The 27273-nt window shown below is 47.1% G+C and overlaps 1 protein-coding gene across 2 annotated transcripts; it reads left to right on the top strand.

Annotated features, from left to right (window-relative positions):
- Positions 1-478: 478 nt before the first annotated feature.
- sgpp2 (sphingosine-1-phosphate phosphatase 2) lies at positions 479-27273 on the top strand. 2 transcript variants are annotated; one of them, XM_060074518.1, is made up of 5 exons: positions 490-1537; positions 17630-17791; positions 23643-23822; positions 25084-25173; positions 25473-27273. In XM_060074518.1, exons 1-5 carry the CDS (start codon positions 1295-1297, stop codon positions 26022-26024), a joined length of 1227 nt encoding a protein of 408 aa, XP_059930501.1. In that variant the 5' UTR covers positions 490-1294; the 3' UTR covers positions 26025-27273. The 2 variants fall into 2 exon arrangements, with proteins under 2 accessions (XP_059930502.1, XP_059930501.1); XM_060074519.1 differs by lacking the exon at positions 17630-17791 and having other exon boundaries at positions 479-1537.

Raw genomic sequence — 27273 nt, 5'->3', positions numbered from 1 at the left:
GGCCATGATGTTGTGGCGCTTCTCCCCACTGGGTTCGGGAAAAGTTAGATTTTCCAGCTGGCTCCGTTAGTGGTGAAGGAGCCGGTCCCGTCGCATGACATACGTCACAACCAAACGCTATGCGATTGGTTATGGCAGATCCAGAGTGGCACTGGGCAGATCCAATCATTTTAAAACTTCTACAGACACCCGCCTCCAAGTGAGTGAACGTTTGTCAATTGAGCAGTTCCAGACCTTTTGAACAAATTAAATGAGGTACGATGGTCTGGTAGGACCACCAGGCTAGAAGATAACAGCTCTTTAACACAAATCGGATCAAGCATCAATATCAACAAAGATTGCTGCATTGCATAAATAAAGCATTTCAGAATATGTATCTCCTTTTCTTGAACATGTTTTTCAAGAAAAGGAGGCAGGCATAACGCCGTGCCTGCCTCCAGGGCAGAGGACCTCCATCCTCGGCCCAACATCAAACCCAGGGTGCTTATAGCTTGCAGGAGTGTTCAAACAACTCTTCCACCTCTCTCTGAGGCTGAAGGTGTCCAAGCGGTGGAAGACCTCCTTCATTGTTCCGGTGCCTATAGCACATCCCAGCTCTCTCAATGATTAGGCCAGTGGTGCTGATCTCTCACATCGTGAAGGCCTTCAAGAGACTGGTTCTGCAGCACCTTAGGACCCAGGTGTGTGACTGACTCCATGGACCCACAGCAGTTTGCGTACCAGGCCCAGACCCCATCAGGGGGATCATCTACCCACCACCATGTCTAGACCCAATCAGGGGGGTCATATCCATAGTCACCACCATCAGGTCTAGACCCCATCAGGAGGATCATCTCCTTCATACTGTATGGATCCATCCCATGAAGAGTCATTTATGTCTAATCGCTAAATGTGTTCAATAAATGTAATGGTTCATTTGAACACCAGTCCCTCCTGGCTGGATAAAGCGAACAACATCATTTCCTTCAGATTTTTTACAAGTGCACACTTCATGGTGAACACCTCTGTGTCTAAAGGTCACACCTCTACCTCCTGTAACTCCGCCTCCTGAGGACGCACCTGTCCTCCCGTAGCTCCGCCTCCTGAGGACGCACCTGACCTGGAGTAGCTCCGCCTCCTGATATCGCACCTGTACTGCCGTAGCTCCGGCTCCTGAGGACGCACCTTGCCTGCCGTAGCTCCGCCTCCTGAGGACGCACCTGTCCCGCCGCTCCTCGCTCTGCATTCTGCACGGTAGGGCTCTCGACGCAATTACGCTCACACACAGTTCCCGGCTCGGTGTTGTGGTGCCACCATGTCAGAGTGGCTGGATTACCTGAACGACTCGACCCTCGTCGCTCGCTTCCAGAGACAATGCGGGCTCGTTCTGTCCGACGCCGGCCCCCGGGACAGCGGGGGGAGCACGGGGAAGGACCACCCGCTGCGATCCGTCACACAGCGGGCCGGTATGACACATGGAAACGTGTCCGAGAACTTGCATCCGCAGAATTCTCCCGAACATAACCAAAAGATGAACGGATACAAAGGGAATGAACACGTAAGTTGTCGAAAACAGAATTCGTTATGATCCGTGTGACCTGCTTTTCTGGTTTGTCCACCTCCATCCCGCTCTGCTTTGAGATGGTCAACCCGATAGGCTGGTGGCCTGCTATTGTTCCAGCGATCTTCTCGGTTCATTCACATTCCTCTACCTCTAATGCAACCCAGCTAGAACTCCTTTTGCATTTAAAAAAAGAAATTGACATAATATTCTTAGGTAGGCTACTTTTTAATGTAACTTGTATTTAAGAGTTTCCATTGTAGCTAAATAGATCGTTATCCTGAAGAACAATTATTAGGCTATTAAAAAATACAAGCTTCCCGCTTTAGTCAAATAGTCCAAAATAGTTTTGCTATGCCAGAAATTTGCCATTCATTCAACTCAACCTGAATGAATGCTCTGGATCAGTGTGTGATGTTACTCATTGCTAACCATTATGAGGGTTAACCATAAAGCAACTGGCAGCTTTGAGTTTACCACGAAAGCATGACTATACAATTGCAAGATGGTAAAAGATGTACGTGTCTGTGCTGCATGATGAGACGGAGAACACATTGAAGAACGATTGTAGTGTTATTAGTGTTCTAGTGTGGGCTTTCAGCACTAGAAGATCCTGGAAGCACAGCAGGCTGCAGACCTCAAAGGTGTCCACTTGTAGCTTGACCGGAGCGGAAGACAAACCAATATGAGGACTGTGGTTCTCCAACCACAATAACGTGCCAAACATGTGTTCGCTATTTTATTGTGGTTCTACAACCACAATAACATGCCAAACATGTGTTTGCCATGTTGTTGTGGTTGTAGGACATGGCTAACACATGTGTTCGCTAAACAGTTAAAGGAAAGTAGCAGGTAGAGACAATAGTGACAGGGTTGAACTGTATTATCAACCACTCTAGATGATCAAATCAAAGGCCTTGCCAGGTGTTGTTACTGGTAGAATTCATATATTGCATTGAGAGTCAGAACATGTAAGAACAATGTACACCTGTAACATTTACATTAAAGGGGACATATTATACCACCAGGTGTGAGTGTGATTAGCCTAACAAGCCGTTTCGAAAATCTGCCCCATGACATCACTAGTGGGCGTGTCCACCTAGATCTGTGCTGGATAGATGAGCAACGTTTACTTCAGTCCACTGGGTAGGCTGGTAGACTAATCCATCCAGCACAGATCTAGGTGGACACGCTCACTAGTGATGTCATATGGGGCAGATTTTCGAAACAGCTTGTAAGGCTAATCACAGTCACACTTGATGGTATAATATGTCTCCTTTAAAGATCCAATGGCATGAAAATTTCACTTTCTGAGGTTTCTTACATTAATATGAGTTCCCCTAGCCTACCTATGCTACCCCAGTAGCTAGAAAGTTCGTTGGTTGTAGAAAGAGCACTAGGAATTCTGCTACGCCTTTGAAAAAACGAATCTCAGACACGCCGTTTGGGAATTTTCTACGTACGTCGTCATAAGGGGAGATGCCACATCCCCTTTCTCTGCCTTGCCAGCCCAGAGAATTTGGCCCGCAAATGAGGTGTGTGTGTGTGTGTGTGTGTGTGTGTGTGTGTGTGTGTGTGTGTGTGTGTGTGTGTGTGTGTGTGTGTGTGTGTGTGTGTGTGATTACACACACTGTAACGCAAGTGTTGTACACTTCTTTGGATAACCGTTCTGATGTTGGTGTTATGGCGCATAACACGTCGGTTCTTTGACGTCTCTGGTATTTCCTCAACAAGACTGTATTTGGTGTTATCTAAGCCATAATAGAGATATTCGCTGCCCGCCGCCCGCTGCCGCGAGGCACCACCACCACAGAGCACCACCGCCCGGCAGCGGGCAGCCGGCAGAGTGCGGTTCAGTCTACTTCAGATTGATGTGGAAGTGGAAAAACCAGAGACGTCGGCGAACCCAACGCAGTCGTTTGTGATTCATAATATTGTCTAGAGGCGCAAACAGCTTTTGGCCATGATAATATGTATTATATGATATGTATTATATAATATTATTTAAATATAGAGCTCCAGGACTGTAACGTAAGTGTTGTACACTTCGTTGTTATTTGGATAACCGTTCTGCTGTTGGTATTATGGCGCATAACACGTCGGACTCTCGTCTCTGGTATTTCCAGAACGAGACTCGTAGTGGGGGTTATCTCAGCCTTGTTTGAGAAGGAATTGGGGGAAAATAACTTTGGCTTTGACTCCCTGAAGTACATGGAGGAAAAAGGGATTGTTGCCCGCGAATGTCTTCCGCTTGAGCCCCGCTTCCCGCTGCCCACTTCCCGTGGTGCCTAAGCACTGCCCGCTGCCGAGGCGGGGATCCCTCGGCAGCGAGGCTCAGGCGGGAGACAATCGCGGCAACAATCCCTTCCGCCTCTATGTCATGGTTCAGTCTACTTCAGATTGATGTGGACGTGGAGACGTCGGAGAAGCTGACGCAGTCGTTTGAGATTCATGATATCGTCTGGAGGCGCACACAGCTTTTGGCCATCATAATATATATTATATGATATAGATATCTATGTATAATATGATATTATTTAGATATAGAGCACCAGGACTCCCACCGGAGCACCCGGAGTGTTCTAGAATATTTACAGAACACGGCCAAAGGCTGTGTGCGCCTTGCCATTGCAATGCATCCACTGTAAACAGAGTGCATGGTACCGTGGAAGCGTGCTACTCAGGGCCACACCCCAACCCTCCTCCTTGACCCGCCTCTCTCCTCCTCATTTGCATTAAAGCTACAGATACCAAAACGGCACGTTTGGGGAAAGCTCAATGTGCGACTGGATTGCAGTGGCTGTAATTCTGCACCACGGCTGAATTTTGGGAACGTCTTCAAATACTGTGTTAGGGGCCCGATAATATCTATATTAAAGCATCCATAAAGTAGCATGCCATAGGACCTATAACATTTAGGGCATTTAGCAGACGCTTTAACCAAAGCAACTTACAATAAGTACATTTGTCATAAGAAAGTGAAATAATATATCGCTGTCGGTACAATAAGGATTTTCATAGAACCAAGTGCAAAGCACTACGAATTGCTAGGTTAACCCATTTCCCGTATACAACAAAGATAGCTAGGATAAGATGCTACATAACTATGTACTATAGCTAAATACGACATACAATAAGTGCGTACATTAAGCTCATAAAGTGCCAGGACGCACAACACACAACACGTATGAGGGGTGGGACAGGGTGGCTGTGCAGAGTCTAGATGAACTCTGAACAGGTGAGTCTTAAGGCTTTTACGGAAGCTGGTGTGCAACTCTGAAATCCTTACTGTGGCAGGGAGCTCGTTCCACCACTGCGGTGCCAAATCAGAGAAGAGTTGTGACTTTGAGGATCGACTTTTACTTGGTCCTACCAGACCATCGCCCTTAGCGTTGGCGTTACCAGACGTCCAGCGGAAGTAGTTGAGCGGAGCGCTCGAGCTGGGATGTGTGATTTGACCAACGCTTGGAGGTAGGCAGGGGCAGTCCCATTGACTGCCTTGTATGCCAGTACTATCCTTCAATCTGATACGGGCTACTACAAGGAGCCAGTGGAGGTCCCTGAAGAGGGAGGTCACATAGGGGACGGTAGGTTGAACACAAGGCGCGCTGCAGCGTTCTGGATATGCTGCAAAGGTATAATTGCCCAGGCAGGGAGTCCAGCCAGGAGCGAGATGCTGTAGTCGAGGCGCGAGATGACGAGCGCTTGGACCAGGAGCTGAGCTGCTTTCCTCATGAGGAAGGGCCGGATCCTGCGGATGTTGTAGGGGCAAATCTGCAGGATCGGGCCATCGCAATGATGCTTGCGGAGCAGCAAAACGTATTGTCCAGAACCACACCGAGGTTTCTGGCATTTGGTGATGGAGATACAGCGATGTTCTCAACAGTGACCAGTAGGTCTGTGTTGCCCCTTTCACACCGCCGCAAAATCGGGGCCGGTTCCGGGCCAGTTCGGAGCTAGGGCCAGGGCTTTGGTTTCACACCGCCAAAGAACCGGCTCCGGCCCCTAAAAACCGGTTCAACTCTGGCCTCACTTTAGAGCTGGGCTAGAACGAGAACCGCTTTTACGCAGGGGGCGGGGTTATCCCAGGAAGACCAACGAAGGGCGGCATTTTTAAATCACCGAAGTGAACGATGGACGCTAAGACAAAATCACAGTGGACCGTGGAGGAGACAACCTGTCTCCTTGGATTTTGGTCTTCTGCCGAGGTCCAGAAAAAGTTCCACCATTGTTCTTGTTGTTTGAAACTGCGAGGGTTGCTGGTAAAGCGGAGACGTAAGCAAACGTTTGCAGTGACGTCATGACGTTGCTCTCGCCGGCTCCGTGGCTGGCTCTCGCCGGTGTGAAACCAACCGGTTCTTAACTGGGGTAAGGCTGGAACCAGTTTGGAACTGGCCCTAGCACCAGCCCGGAACTGGCTCTCGGTTCTTTTTGGTGTGAAAGCGGCATGTGAGGGCATCTTTCCCTTGCATTAGTAGGAGCTCATTCTTGTTGAGGTTAAGCTTCAGGTGATGGGTAGTCGTCCAAGTGCTGACATCTGCCAGACATTCTGAGATGCATGTTGCAATCAGGGTCTTGTCGGAGGAGGGGAAAGGGAGGAATAGCAGAGTGTTGTCAGCGTAGCAGTGATAGGAAAATCTGTGATGTGATTACAGAGCCTAGGGATCTGGTATATAGGGAGAACAAAAGGGGTCCCAGTACAGAGCCTTGAGGGACACCAGTGTCAAGAGTGCAGGGTTTGGACAAGGAGCCATTCCATGTGACCCGAAAGGTGCAATTCGTCAGGTAGGATAGGATGTGAATCAGGATAGCGCAGAGTCAGCAATGCCGAGTTCGGCGAGAGTGGTGAGGAGGATCTGGTGGTTCGCGGTGTCAAACGCCACGGTCAGGTAGAGGAGAATGAGAATCGATGAGAGGGACGAGGCTCTAGCAGCACGGAGTGACTCAGTCACAAAGAGAGCTGTCTCAGTGGAGTGTGCGGCCTTGAAACCTAAATGATGAGGGTAAAGCAGCTTGTTGTGTGACAGACAGGAGGACAGTTGGTTAACAATGGCAAGTTCTAGTGTTTTAGAAAGGATTGAAAGAAGAGATATCGGTCTGTAGTTGTGAATGTCGGTGTTGTCAAGGGTCGGTTTCTTGAGGAGCAGCTTTATGCGGCAGTTTTGAAGGATGCTGGAACAAGGCCTGAAGTGAGGGAGGAGGTGATAAGGGGAGGGGGCAGGTGGTGGCATGGTTGGACGGAACTACTCTGTTTACATCTTTTGAGGAGAGAGGAATAATGTGGGTAAAAACAGAGGTCGGAATAGGGTGAGGGAGGATGGTGGCTGGGGCAAAAGGGGAGCTGATGTCCTTCAGCTTCTGGGTAAAGTATGTAACAAAGTCATCAGCAGTGAGGGATGAAGGAAGGGGAGGGGGGATAGGTGAGGAGGGAAGAGAACATGGAAAACAGTTTCCTGGGATTGGAGGTGGAGGAGTTAGTTTTCGGTCCGGTAGAAGGCAGATTGGTCTGAGTGGAAGCTAAAGGTAGTATGATAGGTCATAAGGGCAGTCTGATCTCTTCCATTTCCTCTCAGCCGCCTGCAACTCTGCTCTATAAGCATGCAAAGATTCTGACAGCCAAGGCGGGATGGGCGAGGATTGCGCTGGTCTGGAGTGGAAGGGACAGTGGGAGTCCAAGAAGGAGCAGAGGGAGGATAGCATGTTGTCGGAGGCTTCCTCTGTGGACAGTTGAGAGAATGGTACTGAAGACAGGACAGTTGAGGTAAACGTAGAGGGAGAGAGTTTTCAGGTAACAGTGGGTGGTAAGTAACTATGTGAGGAATAGGAAGGAGGGAGGGGGAGGACTTCAAGGGGAGAGAAAAAGCTACAAAGTGATGGTCAGACACAGGGAGTGGGATAATGGAGAGAGCCGAGGTACCGCATGTAATCATTCCATGTGATTGATTCCATCATTTCATGATGGTATCAAGCCATGATTTTGTCTCCTACCGGGAGATAATCTACCACCATCTTTCTTAGTACACAATAGCTAGAGTTAACATATTATACCACCAGGTGTGTGCTGGATAGATCAGTCTACCAGCCTACCCAGTGGACTGTAGCAAACGTTGCTCATCTATCCATCATACATCTAGGTGGACATGGCCACTTGTGATGTCAGAAGAGGCAGATTTTCAAAACGGCTTGTAACGGCTAATCAAACTTGCACCCAGGGGCGGAGTGGGGCACTAATCAGGCACTTGCAGAGGGGGGGGGCTATGGGTGCCCGAGCCCCTGCCCTTTTCCCTCAGAAGGACCAAAGTGCCCTTTTGAGTGGTCATTTAAATGTTCAATGCTTTGTAAAATTACACATGAACAATTAAACATTAGCATGTGCATCAATTATTCGAGAATAAAAATGTCTAAAAGTAATAATATAGAAGTAAAGTTTGTACTTTGCAGCCTCGTTTACCGGCGCTCAGTGCGCTGCTGCCGCTGGGTGACGTCATAGGCTATCAACGTGACCTTTCACCTTTGCCTGCCTGCAAGATGCGCTTGTTGTTTCGAGAGACGGTACAACACAGGGTAAGATCACTACAGAGTCAGACACAGACAGTTGTTTCCAAAACCATTAAGTTGATAATGCTAAATAAACTAACAGTTATCTCGTTTTGTAGTGTCATTTTGAAGTATAGGCCTATTTGCCAGCAAAAGCTTTTCAACAAGCATCGTTTTAATTGACCAGTGAAAGTGGCTACCACTCGGTTTATTTTATATAACCTACCAGCTAGCTATACAGCTAACCTATCTGGGAAACCTTTTGAAATTGCAAAGGGAAAGCATACATCGTTAGTGGCGGTGGGTCAATAGAGGGCGCTAGGGCGCCGCCCCTCAATTATCAAGTGAAATATTCACTTGATAATATCTGCCAACTATCATCAACTTTTATCAATACGAAATAAATCAACAAAAATATACAGCGATGATCCTCGTTTAATTGTGTGATTTACTTGTTACTGCCAGCAACCATTTAAATGCGTCTGAACTTCAATGATTTGGGCTAGGCTAAGTCAGGGGCGCCGGCCATGTGGAAGTCAATGTAAGCTCGCTAACTTTTTGCTGTCTATCAAGCAGTGACAGCTTTTAATTGGCACAAGAAAACTCGCCCTCGGGTCGCACCACTGTGCGCCCCAGGCCAATGGTATCGCTTTTCTTTTTTGTGATCACCACATGATTGGACAATTCAGCGAATCAATCAAATAGGCTACCTCCCTCAGCAGCAATCACGCAACACAACTAGCCTACATGTTAGTCAGGTTCATTATGTTTGGATTTGAACTTCCGTTGGCTTTTTGTGGAGAGTATGAAAACTATACATTTTTGGAAACCTCCTAACTCGCGCTAAAACATTTTACGTAGGAGTTTTTTCTTAAAAGTTATTCACAAAGCCGCTGAGACCTACTCTTACTAAGGATAAATCACAAAGAGTGAACTAAGAGTGACGCGCCGTTGCTATGGATTACGTCAATTCTCGTGCACGAGTTTAGAAGCTGTCAGTTCGGTGATTGGTTGTTCAGACGAGCCCACTGAATCACCGAAAAACAAGGAAATAGCCCAGGCTAGAAATGAATTCCTATTAAGTAGTTATAGTGCAGTTAGCAGAATACACGCATGATGACAATTTTGTGCAGACCACGATAATGACGTTGTAGCCTGCACGTTCAAGAGAGAGAGAAAGCAAACAATAAAAATACGTAAAAGAAAATAAATGTTACGAACTACCCAAGTGTTGACTGATTTGTGCCAAGGTGTTTACCTAAAATGTGTTTTCAAAGTGATCCCTAAATGCCTGTCCACTCGGTTCCACACGGCCAAATTCCTTGTAATGTTGATCGCCATCATCATCATCATCATCGTCGTCTGGCTGTGGAATGTTCCTCCGCTTGCAGAGGTTGTGTAGAATGGCACATACAGTGATTACTGTGCTTGCCCTCTCTGGGGTGAGGCGTATTTCGCCGTGGAGGACATGAAACCGACGTTTCATCTGCCCAATTCCTCTCTCCACAACATTTCGTGTATGTTTGTGTGCTCGCAAAGAGCCAATACGATGTGTTTTACGCATAGGACTAAGCGTAATCTGCGTAATCACTTACATTTAACTGTGCTCCCGGTTGTGGATTGAGGTAGGGTGTCTAGAGCCACGTCTTGCATGGATAGTCACTGTCACCCAGCAAGTGACACCCAACTGGTACATCTCAAAAAGCTGCCTCAGACCGCTCACCATTAAAATGCGCGAATCATGGGTAGCTGAAGATCCAGGCCACTTTGTAACAACATCCAGTAGGCTATGTTAAAATTTGCATCAAAAACAACCTGCGTGTTGATGGAATGCACTTTCTTCCTATTGACGAACACGTCCTCGTCTTTTGATGGTGCAATTATTTTTATTTTTTATAAGTTGTATATATATTTTTATAACTTTATAACTTTATAACATTTTATTTCGGGACTAATCGGATTATTCCTGTTAGTCGGGGATGTTATTGCATCGCGCATTAACTCCACAATAAGTTGAATACCCTAACATTTCATCTCGCAGGCATTTTAAGATTCTTTCTGAATAGGTCTTACTGAGTTAGGAGTCCTCTTGAGGACTTTAAAGCTCTCCTAGACTTAGGTGCTACTTTTAGTCCTAAAATACTTTGTGAATTGCTCTTAGTGAAAAAAGTTAGGAGTCCTAAATTTAAGAGTGACACGCCCATTATTTTTAGGAGTTACTCCTAAATTCGCCAGTTAGGACCTACTTTTAGCCCTAAGATCCTTTGTGAATACGGCCCCAAAAAAACAATGTTTCCATTTTCCTCAAGTCCAATATGGCCGCCATCTTGGATTTTACAAAATGGCGGCTGTGAAAAAGGTTTTCGTCGATATCTCAGCTTCTAAATAACCTAGAGCTTTTATTTTGACAGCTAAACTACCATTTTCAGGGCCAATGAATCCAATGGAAACAAAATAAATAAGCTAGAATCAACCTAAAACTTAATTGACTGAAATTTCTAGTTTTAATTGAATGTTTTACAAGTAATCAATCATGAACGTTCCACTAAGTTAATGCCTATTACAGTTTTTTTCAATTGCTTGAACACATTTTGAAAATCTTGGCTCATTGTGTCAAAACTCAACAGGCAAGCAAATAAGACACAACACTGAGAAATATACCATTCACATCAATGTCAAATTGAAACTCTTCTAACGAAACCTAACAATCCCTTGTGAAAATGTCACTCTGATGCCAAAATGATACACACTTGAATATGATACACATATGAATACACTTTCAGATCAGCAGCAACACACTAGTCTACTTTATATAAAACACTGCAGTCTTCCATATTCACTGTTTCAGTTCCACAGAACGCATGTTTTCACAACAACCAAAAAAATCAAATACCGTATAGGTCCGAACATAAGACAGGCTTTTTCCCCACGAAATAGGTGTGAAAAAGTCGGGTTGTCTTATATTCGGGGTCTAGTATTCAGAGCGCAGCTTCGCTTCTTCGCCTCTCCCTTTAAATGTCAATACACATTCGCGGCCGCAGGTGGCGCCAGAAATTGGTTCCGGGAAGAAGTAGTCCAGCGTCCTTAACAACCAGACCGTTACCGGTGTTTAAAGACAGGCTGGCCATTTAGAGACAAGTGGCTCAAAAGTGGGTCAGGTCAATCAACAACAGCAGAGGAGCTAGGATGCCAATTTAAAAATAATGGTCGTCAATAAGGCAGAGTCAAGTAACAACTGCCAAGCTGCCAAGAAGTTCGGGGTCACGGAGTGTAACGTAAGAAGATGGCGAGAACCAAAACAAAGTCTCAAAGATGCCAACAGTCAGTGCAAATCCTACCGTGTTCCTCAAAGTGGTCGTTTCAGTGAGCAGGAGCAATTGTGTTGCAGAAAGGAGCAAGTGTGTTGCACAATTGCAACTAAACTACAAAGCAGCGCTTTTGTTTAAGGTATGGTTACATGTGTTTAAGGTATAGTAACAACAACTTCAATATGTTTAATGTTTAAGGCAATCAAGGAGTCTTTACATTTCATCGTCATCATCAGTTTCATACTTGTTCTGTGTGTCCCTCATCCTTCTGACACGTACTGCCGCACTAACAAAGATCGGTGCAGGATAAGTTATTTTTCTCTTTTGCATTGACAGCTAACAATCTCAATGATGGCCTTCGGAGTTGGAAGGGCATCTGTCATGGTTGGTTTCAGCTGGCTTTCGTACTCCTTGTGGTAGCCATTCTGCAGGGGATCCATATGAGAATCTTGCAGAGCAATGCTGGCCGGTCCCCAAACTCACAATGTTTTCTCAGAGCATGAAGGGTAGGAGGTAGCTGATTTCTGCGATATGCTTGCAGAAGAGATGCCATCGTAGTTCGGAGATGGTTTTGATGTAGATGCCTTTGGGGAGTAGGCTGCACAGACGAAGCTAGCCAGAGTGCCCAACATTCATTCATTCTGGACACGTCGGCCGCCCAAACAATGGCAATGCTAGACAGAGGTTATTCTTGGTCACACCAGAACCCTTCCGTATTGCAAAACAGTTCAAGAGTCAGTTTGACTTGGAACCTGACCAAACCAGAGAGCATCATGACCTTTGGCCAAGTGCTGTCAAGAAGATGCATGATGTTATTCACAAGATCAAGGCAGCCATACTGAAATATGGAAAGATCTTGAATGCAGATGTGACTGGTCAAAAGCAATATGAAGACTAATTTTCAGAGCGAATTAATGGAGATGTCAGCTCATTGGCACCAGACAAAAAGATGTTCATGTCTGCAAACAAGAAAATCAGAGTAAAACTCAAGAGACAAGAATGCGGATCTAAAGGAGACCAAGGACTTATATGGCAGACTGATGGTACTGGCCTGGACAAATCAAAGTTTATCCACCTCCTTAACAAGTTCGCTACAGAAGAAACTCCACAGGAAGATCAGCAGCCAGAAAATGGGATGGACACCACCAGAGCCGGCGCTGGCCGTTAAGGCGTCCTAGGCGACTCAAATTCAACTTGCGCCCTGGATAGGTCTTCCGAGAGGGGGGGGGGGGGGGGGGGGGTTGTCGCATTGTCCTGCTTACTGCGGTGACGGTTTCGGGGCGCCCTGGCAATTGCTCCCGCGCTTGACTAATTAAGGCCGCCACCAGGTCGCCTAGGCGGTCGCCTAGGTTGCCTATGCCGAGCGCCGGCCCTGGAGACCACACCAGATGCTCCAAGTCGCAAGATAGCCCTGGTAGATGCAATGGTTCTTCTGCAGAAAATGGCCAAGAAACCAGCTACCATAGTGACAGTCAAACATCTCAGTGAATGCTTCAACGACAGGCTGATGTCCCTCACACGAGATTATGATGAATTCATCCTTGTGTTTGACACTTGCAGGGATGATTCTCTGAAGAGTGCTACCAGGGATAAAAGAAGGCAAGGAAGAGCACCAATCCAGCATCAGGTCTGAGTTGACACAAACATAAAACACATCCCAATGAGCAGGTTCCTTTTACATGACAAGACGAAGGCTGACCTGACCAACTATCTTGCTGCAAAGACTTTAGAGTACAACAGTACATCCAAAAGACCATCACCTCTTCATCAGGGCTTACCAGGAGCAACAAAGACTTGGTGTTCCAGGACAACAATCATGAAGAAGCAGACACACTGTTGATCTACCAGGCTGTGCTGGCATCGCAGTGAAACCCACCGGATGCAAAGATGGTTTTCTTCTCCCCAGACACAGATATTGGTCATAGCAAACTATGACCTCATGCTGAGGAACACGTCCATTTCCATGGCCTCTGGGGTTATGGGGATAGAGCCAATATGGAGAGCAATAGGGTCAGAAAGAGCAAAGGCTTTGCCAGCCTTCCATGCGTTCACTGGCGCTGACAACACTGGAAGGTTCTCACGTATAGGCAAAGCAACCTGGCTGCAAGTCTACATGAAGGCAGATAAAGATGTAATCAGTTCACTGCAGATCCTTTCAACAGAGGAAGAAGTGACCGAAACTATGTTGGCCACTCTGGCTAGCTTCGTCTGTGCAGCCTACTCCCCCAAAGGCATCTACGTCAAGACCATCTCCGAATTAGGATGGCATCTCTTCTGCAAGCATATGGCAGAAAGTGATAAGCTACCTCCTACCCTTGGAGCTCTGAGACAACATGTCCTGAGAGTCCATATCCAAGCCAGAGTGTGGGGACAGGCCAGCTTTGCTCTGCAAGATTCTCAGATGGATCCCCTGCAGAATGGCTACCGCATGTTACCAAGAAGTTGATAATATGTTTAAAACATTTTTTACATAATGGTACCAGAAGTTAAAGTCCTTTCTCTCCCCTTGTTCCTGTTCCTTGGCTCTACTGGTCCCCAGAGGTCAAACTCTAATGTAACTGTACATCTGTACTGTCTGATAGCCAGCTGAAACCAACGATGACAGATGCCCTTCCACATCCAAAGGCCATCATTGAGATGGTTAGCTGTCAATGCAAAAGAGACTGTTCTTCTGCCAGATGTTCTTGCAGACAAAACAACTTATCCTGCACCGATCTTTGCCAGTGCGGCAGTGCGTGTCAGAAGGATGAGGACAAACAGAATAAGTATGAAACTGATGATGACGATGATAGTGATGATAGGTAAAGACTCCTTGATTGCCTTAAACATTAAAGACATTTCTGTCATGAGGAGCATGTTGGCTCTTAATGGACATTAACTTAGTGGAACGTTCATGATTGATCACTTGTAAAACATTCAATAAAACTACAAATTTCAGTCAATTAAGTTTTAGGTTGAATCTAGCTAATTTATTTTGTTACCATTGGATTCCTTGGCCCTGAAAATGGTAGTTCAGCTCTCAAAATAAAAGCTCTAGGTTATTTAGAAGCTGAGATATTGACGAAAACCCTTTTCACGGCAGCCTTGGATTGTAAAATCCAAGATGGCGGGCATATAGGTATCAGGGCAAATGGAAACATTATTTTTCTGATTGCTTACACAATAAAGTTTCCAAAAATGTATAGTTTTGATACTCTCCACAAAATGCTGGCGACATTACATAGTGAACCTGACTATGTAGAGGATAGATAGATCGCTAACTAGCAGAGAGTAGTAAGCACTTTCCACCCTTTTCAGTGGAGGAATTGGACTCCCCAAGCAATGTTATTAAAAGGAGCAAGTAAGTTACATATTAATTTCGGCCTGTAGCATATAAACAAAATGAAGCGACCGTCCCATATTTCTAACTGCATTTGAAGACATTGAGACTCAAAAAATGGATGCTATAGGACAGTGATCATTATTTGTCTCAATATCAGAATAACAACAATGGGTCAAATAGCAATGGCTGTAGGAATGGCCATAAAGTAGGTCTGTATATGCAGTGTAAGCTTGTCCAGGCCCTAAAAGTAAGGATGTAGGCAATGAATCTGAATGAATAGTAGGTAAAAGTGGCCATCACCAGCCGCCACTGATCGTTATATTGAATCTGTATACTCTGTAGTAACTACTTGGCCACATGACATGGCCAAATCCGTTTCATGTCAACTCTGTCTCAGTGTCTCTGACAGTAGTGTTTTTTGCATTTGCCCTTTTTGGAATTTGAGCCCCTGCCCCTCAAAGGGTCTCTGCACGGCCCTGACACTAATAGCCACCGGGAAAATTCTCCCCGGCCCGGCCCTCCCCATTTATACTGGTATTAATCGGGGATGTGCATTTCTGGCAAAAATACTATTCAATATTCGTATAATAATATCGAAAATCGGTCAATCAAGAACCCCGCAAGCACCTCGTAAACACGCACACACAATGACACAGGGAGAGGCTTTTATGATTTGTATGAAATAAGTAAGGAATAATCACCGAGAGGCCGGGCAATAAACAGTTTGATATGCCCGGCTCGTGGACGGCTTACCGCCCGAGACGAAGTCGAGGGCGGTAACCTTCCGCGAGCCGGGCATATCAAACTGTTTATTGCCCTGCCTTGAGGTGATTATTCCGTTTATTCTACTTCGCGCCGGCCTCGTTTCTATAGCAACCACACTAGGCTGGATCTGATCACTAGTTTAATAACGTAGTTGCTACATTTGTATCAAGTCAGTTTTAATGACGATCGATCAAACATGCACTCCTTGGTTTTTTACTATGGACCTCATGTTGGAAATGTATGTGATAGAAAACGATACAAGCGGCGTATTGATCTACTGTGCTCAGTCAGCAGCAAGTAGAACCGACAAGTCAGCGGGCAATATGCCGGATTAATGCACCCCTCCCAGCCAATCAGAATCGAGCATTCTTAAATGAAGTAGAATAAATCTGTTTATTTCAACCATTGCGCCATCAACATTCAACATCAAAATTATTTCAACGTGGGCTAGGCAGATAGGCCTACATGTTACAAATCTGTTAACATATTCTCCATCCATTAAAAGAGAAAGATCAGTTAAGTCATTAATTCGTTTGAAATATACCAGCCAGCACATACACATTTGACTAGCAGCTTGTGCTAGCTCCCGCCTAGCAATAACGTCAATGATTGAGCTCTGGCTAACTGTTTTTCTGTCAATTCACCTGCACGACTCGTTGATGCCTGACTTCGGAATAAATCCCTTATTTTTGAGCACTTAGATGCATCCCCCTCCAGCATCCGCTTCTTCTTTATTCTGGCCTTTTCAGCCCCTCCTTTCTCCCTTCTCTTCTTGCCTTCCATGAGTGCCACAACAAGCAAGCAACCACAAACTTACTCGCTTTCTCTGTCTGACGCATCTTTAGGGTCATGCCATTAGACGTGGGGCCGCTCAAATATCCCCCTACATTTCCGAAAATGGACTTGACCTGCATTTCCCAATCCCAGGAGTCTTTGCTCCATTCTACGTCAATTCAAGAACAAAGAAATGACAGTAAACTCTAGTTCATATTTTTTATTTATGACCATGAAAGTTCTGTAACGCCTGAATAATGACGAATTAAATGAAGTAAAAAAAATGAAATACAAAAAAACATGAATGAGACAGAGAGTAAGCAAGTGGTATAAATATTGGTTGGATGTTCACTTGACTTATATTGTATATTTCGGGAATTTTCACTCTTGAAGGGTCTTGAGGGGGATTAAATTATGCTCAGGGCCGGCTTGCAGACGTCTCGCGGCCGCTCATAATAATTGTGGGCCGGTCCAACTGACTTTGCAGGCCGCTCACAACAATTGTGGGCCGGTCCACCTGACCTCGCTGGCTGGCCGGCCAAACGGGAAATCTCCCGATCGTCCCGACGGGCGACTCCGCCTCTGCTCACACCTTGTGGTATAATATGTCGACTTTAACATCTGAAAGCTGAATGAGAGAGCACACGACACAGAGGCTGGCCTTTTTAGCGGTCCTATTCGACAGTCTACTACATGGGGTGTCAGCATGCATCAACATCAGCCTGAACCTCAATCTGACCCCCATCCTGGGCCCGAGACAGTGGTGACTCACTGGATGCTGACCAAACAAATACTATGTTCCACAACAACGTGTGTCTGTAATCTCTTGCAGGGTTTTTAATCGCTCCCCTTTGCCAACTGAAGCAGACTTATTCCCGGACTCAATCCAATAGTGATGAGATCCATCCAGTAGAGATGGTCTGGCATACATGGGTTCTTCATGTCAATGTGTTTTTGTGGCCAATACATTTACATTTAGGGCATTTAGCAGACGCTTTCATCCAAAGTGGTTTACAACGGTTCATACACACATTCACACAACAACCCTTGAGGCAGCCATGCCAGGCGACAGCCAACTGGTCGGGGGAAGTCAGGGTGAGGCCTCTTGCTCAGGGACACCTCGACACTCATATAGGAGGAGCCGGGGATCAAACTAGCAACCTTCCGGTTACAAGTCAACCCACTCTACCTCCTGAGCTGAGCAGACCCCCGCACTATGAATCCCCTAGATGGATTTCAGGTTCCCCTTATACCTCTTCCCTAAACAGGGCCCTATCTATTGTTCACTTTGTTCGGGGCACTAGTGAGCCAAGTGGAGCCCAGGCCGTGTATTTCCTGCTAGCGTCATGCCTGCTCAGATGTTGTTCCCTCCCTCTCCCGCAGGGCGGGGTCAGGCCTCGGTACGAGGTGAGGAACTGGCCTCTCTACGTCCTCTTCCTGCTGTCGGCGGCGCTGGGACACGAGGTCTTCTACATCACTGTACTGCCCGGCGTCCACTGGCACCTCGACCCCTTCCTCTGCAGACGGCTGGTCAACACCTGGACCGTAGGTGAGGGAGGGAGGGAGGGAGGGAGGGAGAGAGGGAGAGAGGGAGGGAGGGAGGGAGGGAGAGAGAGAGAGAGAGAGAGAGAGAGAGAGAGAGAGAGAGAGAGAGAGAGAGAGAGAGAGAGAGAGAGAGAGAGAGAGAGAGAGAGAGAGAGAGAGAGAGAGAGAGAGAGAGAGAGAGAGAGAGAGAGAGAGAGAGGAAACCTCAGAATGCCAGACTGTTCCCAAATGAATGGCTCTCACAACCTCTGTTTCTTTCTGTCTGTCTGGTGTTCACCTTCAACCTCCTTTCATCCTGCGTTGCCCCCCTCCTCCCCCTGTCGACCTGTCTCTGACACCAACGTCTCCATATCCCAAGGCCTGGGGGCCAGTAGGGGCCAACTGGGGACAGGGGTGAAGGGGGGCACACATAAGGACTGATGATCAGCAGTGGAAAGCAGTTGGAAAAGTCCTCAACCTTTGACTGGTTACTGTGATGAAACCAACTGTAAACCTGCACATTCTCCCAGTTAGCATCCATCCAACCATAACGCTATCATCCAACCCCGCCCTTCCTGAGGGATAGGGTCTGAGTGTCTGGCGGGGCTCCGTGTGATGGCAGTGTGATCGCATTTTGTGTCCTGGCCCCTTGGGTACATGGTGTGCATTCTGCGAGTGAACTCCCCATGGTAGACACCCTTCGGGAGTCAACAATGCATGCCATTCTTTTGCAGCTCCCCCCCTCAAACACACAGACACACAGACACACACATGTCCGACACACACAGACCCGACACAGACACACAGACACAGGCTCGACTAACACAGACACACACACAGACACACGGACACACACAGGCCTGACTAACACTCAGTGTGTTTACATGGGAAAGCTAGATCGGATTAAGCCTCATACCGATATTGCTACTCGAACGGGCCGTGTCAATTATCCGAACGTACATGGCCTTTAAGAGATCGGATAATGGCCGGAGCATGGCTGAATCCGCTACCCTAGGTGGAGCTGTAGCCCTTTCAACAAGTGGTTATAGAGCCACTTCCGGTTCACCCCTACGTCCCATAAAAACAACAAACTCAGGCGGCATTCGAGATAGATGTTTTCAGTAGACAGCTGTCAGTTCACTTCGGGTCCATCTCATTTCTCCGACGATCCAATGTTCCGACCTCTCGGCCGTATGAGGACTCCTCCAGCGGCGGAGCAGCGGGAGGAGTCCAGCTGGAGGAGTCCGCATACGACCGAGAGGTCGGAACAATGGAGCGTCTGAGAAATTGCATGGACCCGAAATGAACTGACAGCTGTCCCGCATGCGGCAACAATCCCTTTCTCCTCCATGTAGCGTTTCAATCTGGACTTCAGAGAGTCAAAGCCAAAGTTCCTTCCCCCAATTCCTTCTCCACCATGGCTGAGATAACCCCCACTACGAGTCTTTGTTGTGAAAGTACCAGAGAGTCCGAGAACCCGACGCAGTCTTGAAGATTCATAATATCAGAGAATATCTCCGTCAGTTCGGTTGTTGCGCAATGAATGAATAAAGATTGTATACACGTCAGATAAAAAGGCATTTATTTTGATAGATGTGCCAGAAGTTACTACTTTACAACCTCATTGATGACCAACGTTTAAGAAAACATATAGGCCTACTTTAAATTCAGCCTTGGCTTCCTCCATCTTCTGCGTCACCTTTTTAAATAAATCGCCGTTTCTCGTTTTCCGACGGTGACAACCATAAACATATAAAGAAATAATTAAATATTTATATTTATAAAGAAATAAGATTTGTTTATATGTCTATGGCGACAACAACATGACTACGTCTCCTTCTACTTCCGGCTCACGTCCCCCGGCCTCAAGATCTCGAGCATGCGCAGAATGCGAAATCCGATACGAGATACGATGCGGGTAAACATGCAGGTAGAGATCGGACTAAATCGAGTTATCTAGGTGTTCTTATCCAATCTCACTTGTCCGTTCATGCACCGATTTCGGTCCGAAGTAGATCGGGTAAAGGTTTACATGCATTTTAAAAGTCTGGTTGAGGTCTTTTTCAAATCTTTATCCGATAATGACTCTGCATGTAAACGCAATGACAGACGCACACAATTAGGACATTTAGCAGACGCTTTTATCCAAAGCGACTTACATCGGTTAATACACACATTGACACACCAACGGCAGAGGCAACAATGCAAGGTGACAGCCAGCTCGTCAGGAGCAGTTACGGTTAAGTGTCTTGCTCAGGGACACGTCAACACTCCGCTAGGAGGAGCTGGGGATCGAACTAGCAACCTTTTGGTTACAAGACCTCTACCTCCTGAGCTAAGCCGACAGACAGCCACACAAACATACACAGGCCGTGACACACACAGACACATACAGGCAAACAGACACAAACAGGCCCAGCACTGGGGATTCAAACTCCCTTCTCACACTCACGTCAGTAAAAAACACAAAACACACTTGTGTTTTTAACAACATAAAACGCAGTTGTAAATCTTTGGACGAGGCCCTGTGAGGTCGATTGGTCTTCAGACCAACTGACACCTGGCCAGCCAATCAGCAGGTACCACGTCACACATACAACCAATCACAACTCAACACTTATCAACTCATACAATCACACAAACGTAACAGGGAAGCATGAACAGAGAGAGGGTCTCAAACACATTCAACCCGTACATGGGACAGGGTCATAACATCGTTTTTTTAGGTATTTCCTGCAAAAATAATGTACAGAAACAAGGTTCTCACAATCCTAGGTAAATATCTCATTTACATTTTCTGGACGCTTCACTCAAAAGCGATTTACAGCCAGGTTTATCCTCACACTGACAGCGTGTGTTTAAACCATGCAAGGCAACAGCCAATCACAGTGTCTTGTTCAGGGACCTCTTGACACTCAAATAGGAGGAGCCTCAGATCGAACTAGCGCCCTTCCGGTTACAAGTCAACCCGCTCTACCTCCAGAGCTAGTGTCTCCCCACTCAACTATCACCATCAAGGTAGTCCACCATGAGCAGGGACCCTCTGTCCAGACTCTGGGTCCAGAGTCTGTGTCCAGACTCTGTTAGTTCAACACAAGGGAGGCAGAGCCAGGAGCCGCTCATAAGTCGTGGACCTCAGAGGACGGCCTCTTGACCCCAGACGTCTGGTTTCTGGTGTCTCTCTGCCTCCTTACTGTCTCTCCGTCTCTTTTACACTCTGGGCTGACCATGTGGTCTGACGCATCTCCTTTAGAAAATCATTTACACACTGTCAACATACTGCACCTGTGTGTGACCACACACACACACACACACACACACACACACACACACACACACACACACACACACACACACACACACACACACACACACACACACACACACACACACACACACACACACACACACACACTCAGGCTGTGATGATACAATGGCTGTTGTTAACCATATCGTTCATGAATGGCTCTCCAGGAAGCATCTTGCAATCCGAACAAGCAAGCAGCTGACCATCAGCTGACCTTGATAGACGTCCTCTTTCAAGCAGCAGACACTGGGCTGACCTTGGTACACGTCCCCTCTCAACACAGACCCTCAGCTGACCTTGATACACGTCCCCTCTAGACACAGACCCGCAGTTGACCTTGATACACGTCCCATCTCAAGCAGAAGAAACTCAGCTGACCTTGATACACGCCCCCTCTCAATCAGCAGACAATCAGCTGGCCTTGATACACGCCCCCTCTCAAGCAGCAGACAATGACCCTGATACACTCCCCCAGCAGACAATGACCCTGATACACGCCCCCTCTCAAGCACACAGAACTCAGACAACTGCCCTACTTCCTCAGCCACACCCACCCTTCATACACACACACACACACACACACACACACACACACACACACACACACACACACACACACACACACACACACACACACACACACACACACACACACACACACACACACACACACACACACACACGTACATTTACACATACACAGACAGACACATACAAACCATACACACAAAAACACACACACCTGTGTATATGCAGATCAAAGTCGGGCTTCAACATGGCTTGGTCAATACAGTCATTCTGGAGAAATCATAAACACATGCACACTCACTCACTCACACACACACACACACACACACACACACACACACACACACACACACACTCCAAAGCCAGGTCTGTGATGTCGTCTTTGGGGATTCTTGAGGTCTTGGTGTGTGTGTCGGGCGTCGGAATAGAATCTTACTCAGTGAACTCAACATGCACTAGTAGCTAAAGTCATTGTTCTCTGGAGTTATGTACCTGGTCACCTGTAGCAGGATAGGATATGATTGAATATCCTGCATTGACTTAGCATCCAGCTGCTGCAGTGATACGACTCATCTTCTGCTCTTTGGTCTATCCTTTGGTTCTACTGATCTCTCCCTTTTCTTGCCGACTAGCACTAACCCTGGTGTAGCGCTCGTTCTCGCTCTAGCTCACTCTCTCGCTCTCTCTCTCTTACGGGGCAATGAACAGGCTATTTGCATATGTCTTGCTTTTTTTCTCTCCATGGCAACAGCCTCTCTTCTGATTACAGTGGTAGAGTAATGATAATAACCTTCTGTCTCTTTCCTTTCTCTATCCCTCTCTGTTCCTCTCTAAGACAGCCATTCATTAAATATACAAGGCCCAGGTCCTAAATAAACCAGAGCTCCAGTGAGCTGGCTGTAGACGCTGTGTCAGCATGCGGGCCAGCCCCGGTCTGGCCCTCCGCAGGCTGCAGCTACAGGCTCTGGAGCCTCATCCATTATTACCACCCCCTCCAGCCAGGAATAGAGGAGCTATAAATGTGGTGTAAAGCTTCCATCAGTGACTTGAACCTTAACTATCAAGCCCCAAAGGAAACGTGGGTACAAGGTGTCTTTAAGGGTTAGTTTACTTCTGAGTACAACTGTATGCACTTCTGCAATCTCAGGGTTGTATCTTCATGGGTGAATTGCTTTGATAAAAGCGATTGGCTGATTAAACACAGTGTAATGTAGGTGCAATCGGAAAGGGCAGCAATTAGAAACGGTTTTAATTATCGATATGTCTGCAGGTTTAGTAACCACTCCAACCACAGCCCAAAATATGTCTTACATCATCTTGCTGCGAAGAAAGAGAAACAACATTTGTTTTCAAAATGTAAGAAACAATGGTTCAATTATCAGATTATACTCCGACAATGTCCTGTTGATGGAACACCGATGACAGTGGTGGGAACATCAATGACTCGACCACCGTGGTTCCTCGGTGGAACGCCTGCTGCTATGTAGCGCAACAGTCACTGCCACCTTTTTCAACAGTTCTGTTTCCGGTAGGACATTTGCTCCATTGACATTTTGTAAAAACATTATATAGAGTTTTATGCCTCCAACCAAGGCAATCGTTCGTCAAAGAAGTCACATCCATACAACTTTTGATTCAGCAGAACAAAAAAGGAAAATGGTATAAAAAGCATAGGTACAAGAATGTGTTCATTCTTTTTTGGAACGAGTGAAGGAACTACTCATCCCATTAACCATAGCAAACTTATTCACAATAGTCGATGTCGTAGTATTACACTTTAAGATGTCACTGTGTAGTGCTTTTAAATGACATCACAAATAAAACATGTTTTTCTAAAAACTAAAAGTGAACTTCTTTAACTTGTGGCTTCTGCAGGAGCATATACCGTTGTTTCACAATATAACGGCGGTTGGTAAGTATAGATTGGATGGTTACGACATTACAGCTTTTGATCAAAACCTCTATTGAGAATATTAATGGGATTTTTGCGCTATATAGCCGTCATGGTGATCCAGCAGACATGTTCTCCTTCCCCAGCTGGTGATGTACGTGGGCCAGGTGCTGAAGGACCTGCTGAAGCTGCCTCGCCCTCTGTCGCCCCCGGTGGTCAAACTGGAGATGCGCGTCGACGCAGAGTACGGCCTTCCCTCCACGCACGCTATGGCCGCCACAGCCATTGCCTTCACCCTCCTGCTCAGCGCCACCTCAAGGATCCAGGTGGGTGCACCCGCCTCTATTCCAAGGGGGCCCCGGGGACCTGGCCTCCTCTCTCCCGTTGTCATGGGGACGCATGGAACAGGAGGTTCAGAATATTTCAGGAGCCTCCCTCAACCAATCCTCGAGGGCACAACAAAAATTCTGCCATCACGTCACTGAGTGGCACTGGTTTATGACCCAGCTTAGCATTAGTGACAGCTTCCACAGAGCCTGCCTCGTGATGTCCGTTTGGTCATGTGAACTTTGCTCCTTTGTGCGGTAAAGCTTTCCTGTGAGGGGGTTATGTGCAGGAGGCTGTGAGGACCATGAGCATGAGGCTGTGAGGACCATATTGGGGGTTCTGGGGAGCGTGGGCACGGGATCCCCGACCAGCGCGTTTTTCTCTCCAGTGCTGAAGTCCAGCAGCAACAAAAGGAAACCCGATACAGTACGATGGCCACTCGAACCGTGGCCCGGTTCAGCACTAAGGGGCCTGGGGGGGGGTTCTATGTTTCTCAGAGCAGGTCGGAGGTCACGATAGTCAATCACAGTTTGGACCCCTCCCCCCTGCCCTTTGTGCCCCTTTACAAACCAAGAGAAGAAAAGTCTTCATGAAGTGCCATTGAATGGGCGTCCAGCAGAGAGAGAGAGAGAGAGAGAGAGAGAGAGAGAGAGAGAGAGAGAGAGAGAGAGAGAGAGAGAGAGAGAGAGAGAGAGAGAGAGAGAGAGAGAGAGAGAGAGAGAGAGAGAGAGAGAGAGAGAGAGAGAGAGAGAGAGAGAGAGAGAGAGAGAGAGAGAGAGAGAGAGAGAGAGACACACAGACAGACAGACAGACAGACAGACAGACCCAAATATGGCTGTTGCGTTATCTGTGTACGGTTCGCTATTCCCACATCACACTCAGAGCTGAAGTGTTTGTATACATCAAAACAAAACGCTCTAACACATCCAGACCCCTTGATGAGAGAGAGAGAGAGAGAGGTGCTTGTCACCCAGCTCCAGTGAACGTCAGCAGGAAGAGGAGAAGAGCATCCTTCCGCTGAAGGATGAACTGCTGAATTGTGGTGTAGAGCTCAGGGGTTGTGGGCGGCGGGTGGGGGTTGATTCCCACGCTGACACAGTGGAACGTCAGGAATGTTTGTGGGGGATGTGAGGAATTCTGAGCAGCCGGTCTACTGCACTTCCTCTCACACACAAAGTGACTTCATCAACCAATTGTTTGCATGTTTGTCTGTCGTGTTGTGTGTGTATTTATTGGCGGTTCTGTGTGTTTGTGTCTCAGTTCCAGTTTGAAGTGGGCCTGATTGTTGCAGTGGTCCTGTCCTCTCTGGTGTGTCTGAGCCGTCTCTACACCGGCATGCACTCACTTCTGGTGAGATACAGTAACGCACACACACACATGCGCGTGCACACGCAAATGTGCTGATTAGAGTTAACAGTGGAACATAATGTGAGGAAGCTTAAAGTTAAGGCCAACAGTTTTACCCCTGACTCCCTGACTCTAAGTACCGTAGCATAAGCATAATGAAAGGGATTTCAACAGGCTAATTTTATTTATTTATGTTGAATGGATCATGGACGTATAGAAACGTGTTGTTTGGATGGACGTATAGAAACCAGTGTTATGTTTTGATGGACGTATAGAAACGTGTGTTATGATTGTCTGCTCAGGACGTCCTGTGTGGAGTGTGGCTGTCGGCGGGCCTCATGCTCCTCACCTACCCCTACTGGGAGGCCTTCGACCGCTTCCAGCTGACCAGCCCCCTCTCCCCCCCGGTGCTGGTTGCCCTGCCCCTGTTCCTGAGCTACAACTACCCCCAGCTGGACCACTACAGCCCCACGCGCGCCGACACCACCACCATCCTGGGCGTGGCGGCCGGCTGCTCCGTGGGCTACTGGACCAATGCGCAGCTGGGCGTGACCTTTGAGCCCCCCCACGGGGCGCTGCCTGTGGCCCTGCCGCCGCTGACGGCCGGGGCGCTGGCAGCGGGGCTGGCCCGCTACTTGGTGGGCGCAGCGGTGTTGCTGGCCACGCGGTGGGCCGTGCGGGCAGCCAGCCTGAGGGCGCTGTTTGCCTGGTACAGCGTGGAGCCCGGCGACGCCCCCAGCGCCGCCCGCCGGAGGGAGATCGAGGTGCCATCAAAGTTCCTGACGTACTCGGTGGTGGGGCTGGTGAACGCCGTGCTGGTGAACCGACTCTTCCTCCTACTGGGGATCTTGTGACCACCAGAACCACCTGTGACCTCATATCCAGGACGCTGAGGGTGATACCGGTCACTCGTCCAACGCTACACAATAGAGATCCTGAGACACTGCTAGACCCTGCTTACATAACTTTATACCCACTCATCATGACACAATGGCCCAATCCCAATGTCTGGACTCACAGACTTTGCTGCGCCTTCTCGCGAAATTATTAAGGCTAGAGCTGTCCCAATGTCGAATTCCAAAGGGCGTGAGGGTTTGAGTCCACACTTACCGAGCCCTTTCCGTGAGTCTGCATCACTGCAAACTTCACCTAAGGGAATTACCCACAGGTCAAAGTGTTGTGATGTTTACCACAGGGACCATAGGGAAATCCGGAAATTAGGAAGGTAAACAACAAGACGAAGCTACTGTCAATGCGCAACCAGATGGGAATTTCTGTGTTTTTTTTAGTGAGCCGGATCATTTGGATCAGCTCACCAACAAGAGCCGGCTCTTTTGGCTCCCAAGCGGCTCATCATATTACTTAAACCTTTTATAATTCAGCCAAATGTAGCCCGTTCTGACTTATGATTAGTATGTGTAGGCCAATAATCACCTAATTTCATACATCCTTTATACTGATGTATTCAAAAGTAAAAATTATATTTTCTAATATCAATAAATTGCTGTAGCCGATTGTTTTCATTGCATTTAAAAAAAAAAATAATAATTAAATGAGAATTCAGCAGCATCTTTGTCATTAAACGTTGCCAAGGTAACATGTGCCCTCGTGAATTGCTGTCCCAATCCCATATATACCTATCTGAGCCCATGTGGCCTCACGCACTCACTCACTTAGCACCTGAGATCAATTGAGTCTGTGAGTCCCGTGAGTCCAAGGACTGGAAAACCAGTCCGATGGTGAAGCATTCCCGGCCGTCTGTTGGCCTGACTGGTTGGTAAAGAGCCGATGTTTAGCCCTGCTGCTCTGCTCAGACTAAACACACAGCAACAGGGCCTGTTGATACGCTGTTCTGGAACAGCATGTTGAAACATGACCAACATGTTGATAAATGACCAACATGCTCTGTACTGGAGCAGCATGTTGATGATCCATGACCAACATGCGGCAGGTGCTGAACACTCATACAGATTTTTACACACATATTTTGACCTCTTTATTTACTTTTTTATTGTTGCTATGTGGCCGTTTAGAAACCCAGCGTAATAATTGTGCTCTTGTGTACTTGTACAATAAGATGTAATAAAAGTAATTATGATTCTG

The sequence above is a fragment of the Gadus macrocephalus genome, chromosome 16 (genome assembly GCF_031168955.1).
Source record: "Gadus macrocephalus chromosome 16, ASM3116895v1".
NCBI classification, from domain to species: domain Eukaryota; kingdom Metazoa; phylum Chordata; class Actinopteri; order Gadiformes; family Gadidae; genus Gadus; species Gadus macrocephalus.
This window is presented reverse-complemented; position numbering and strand designations above follow the sequence as displayed.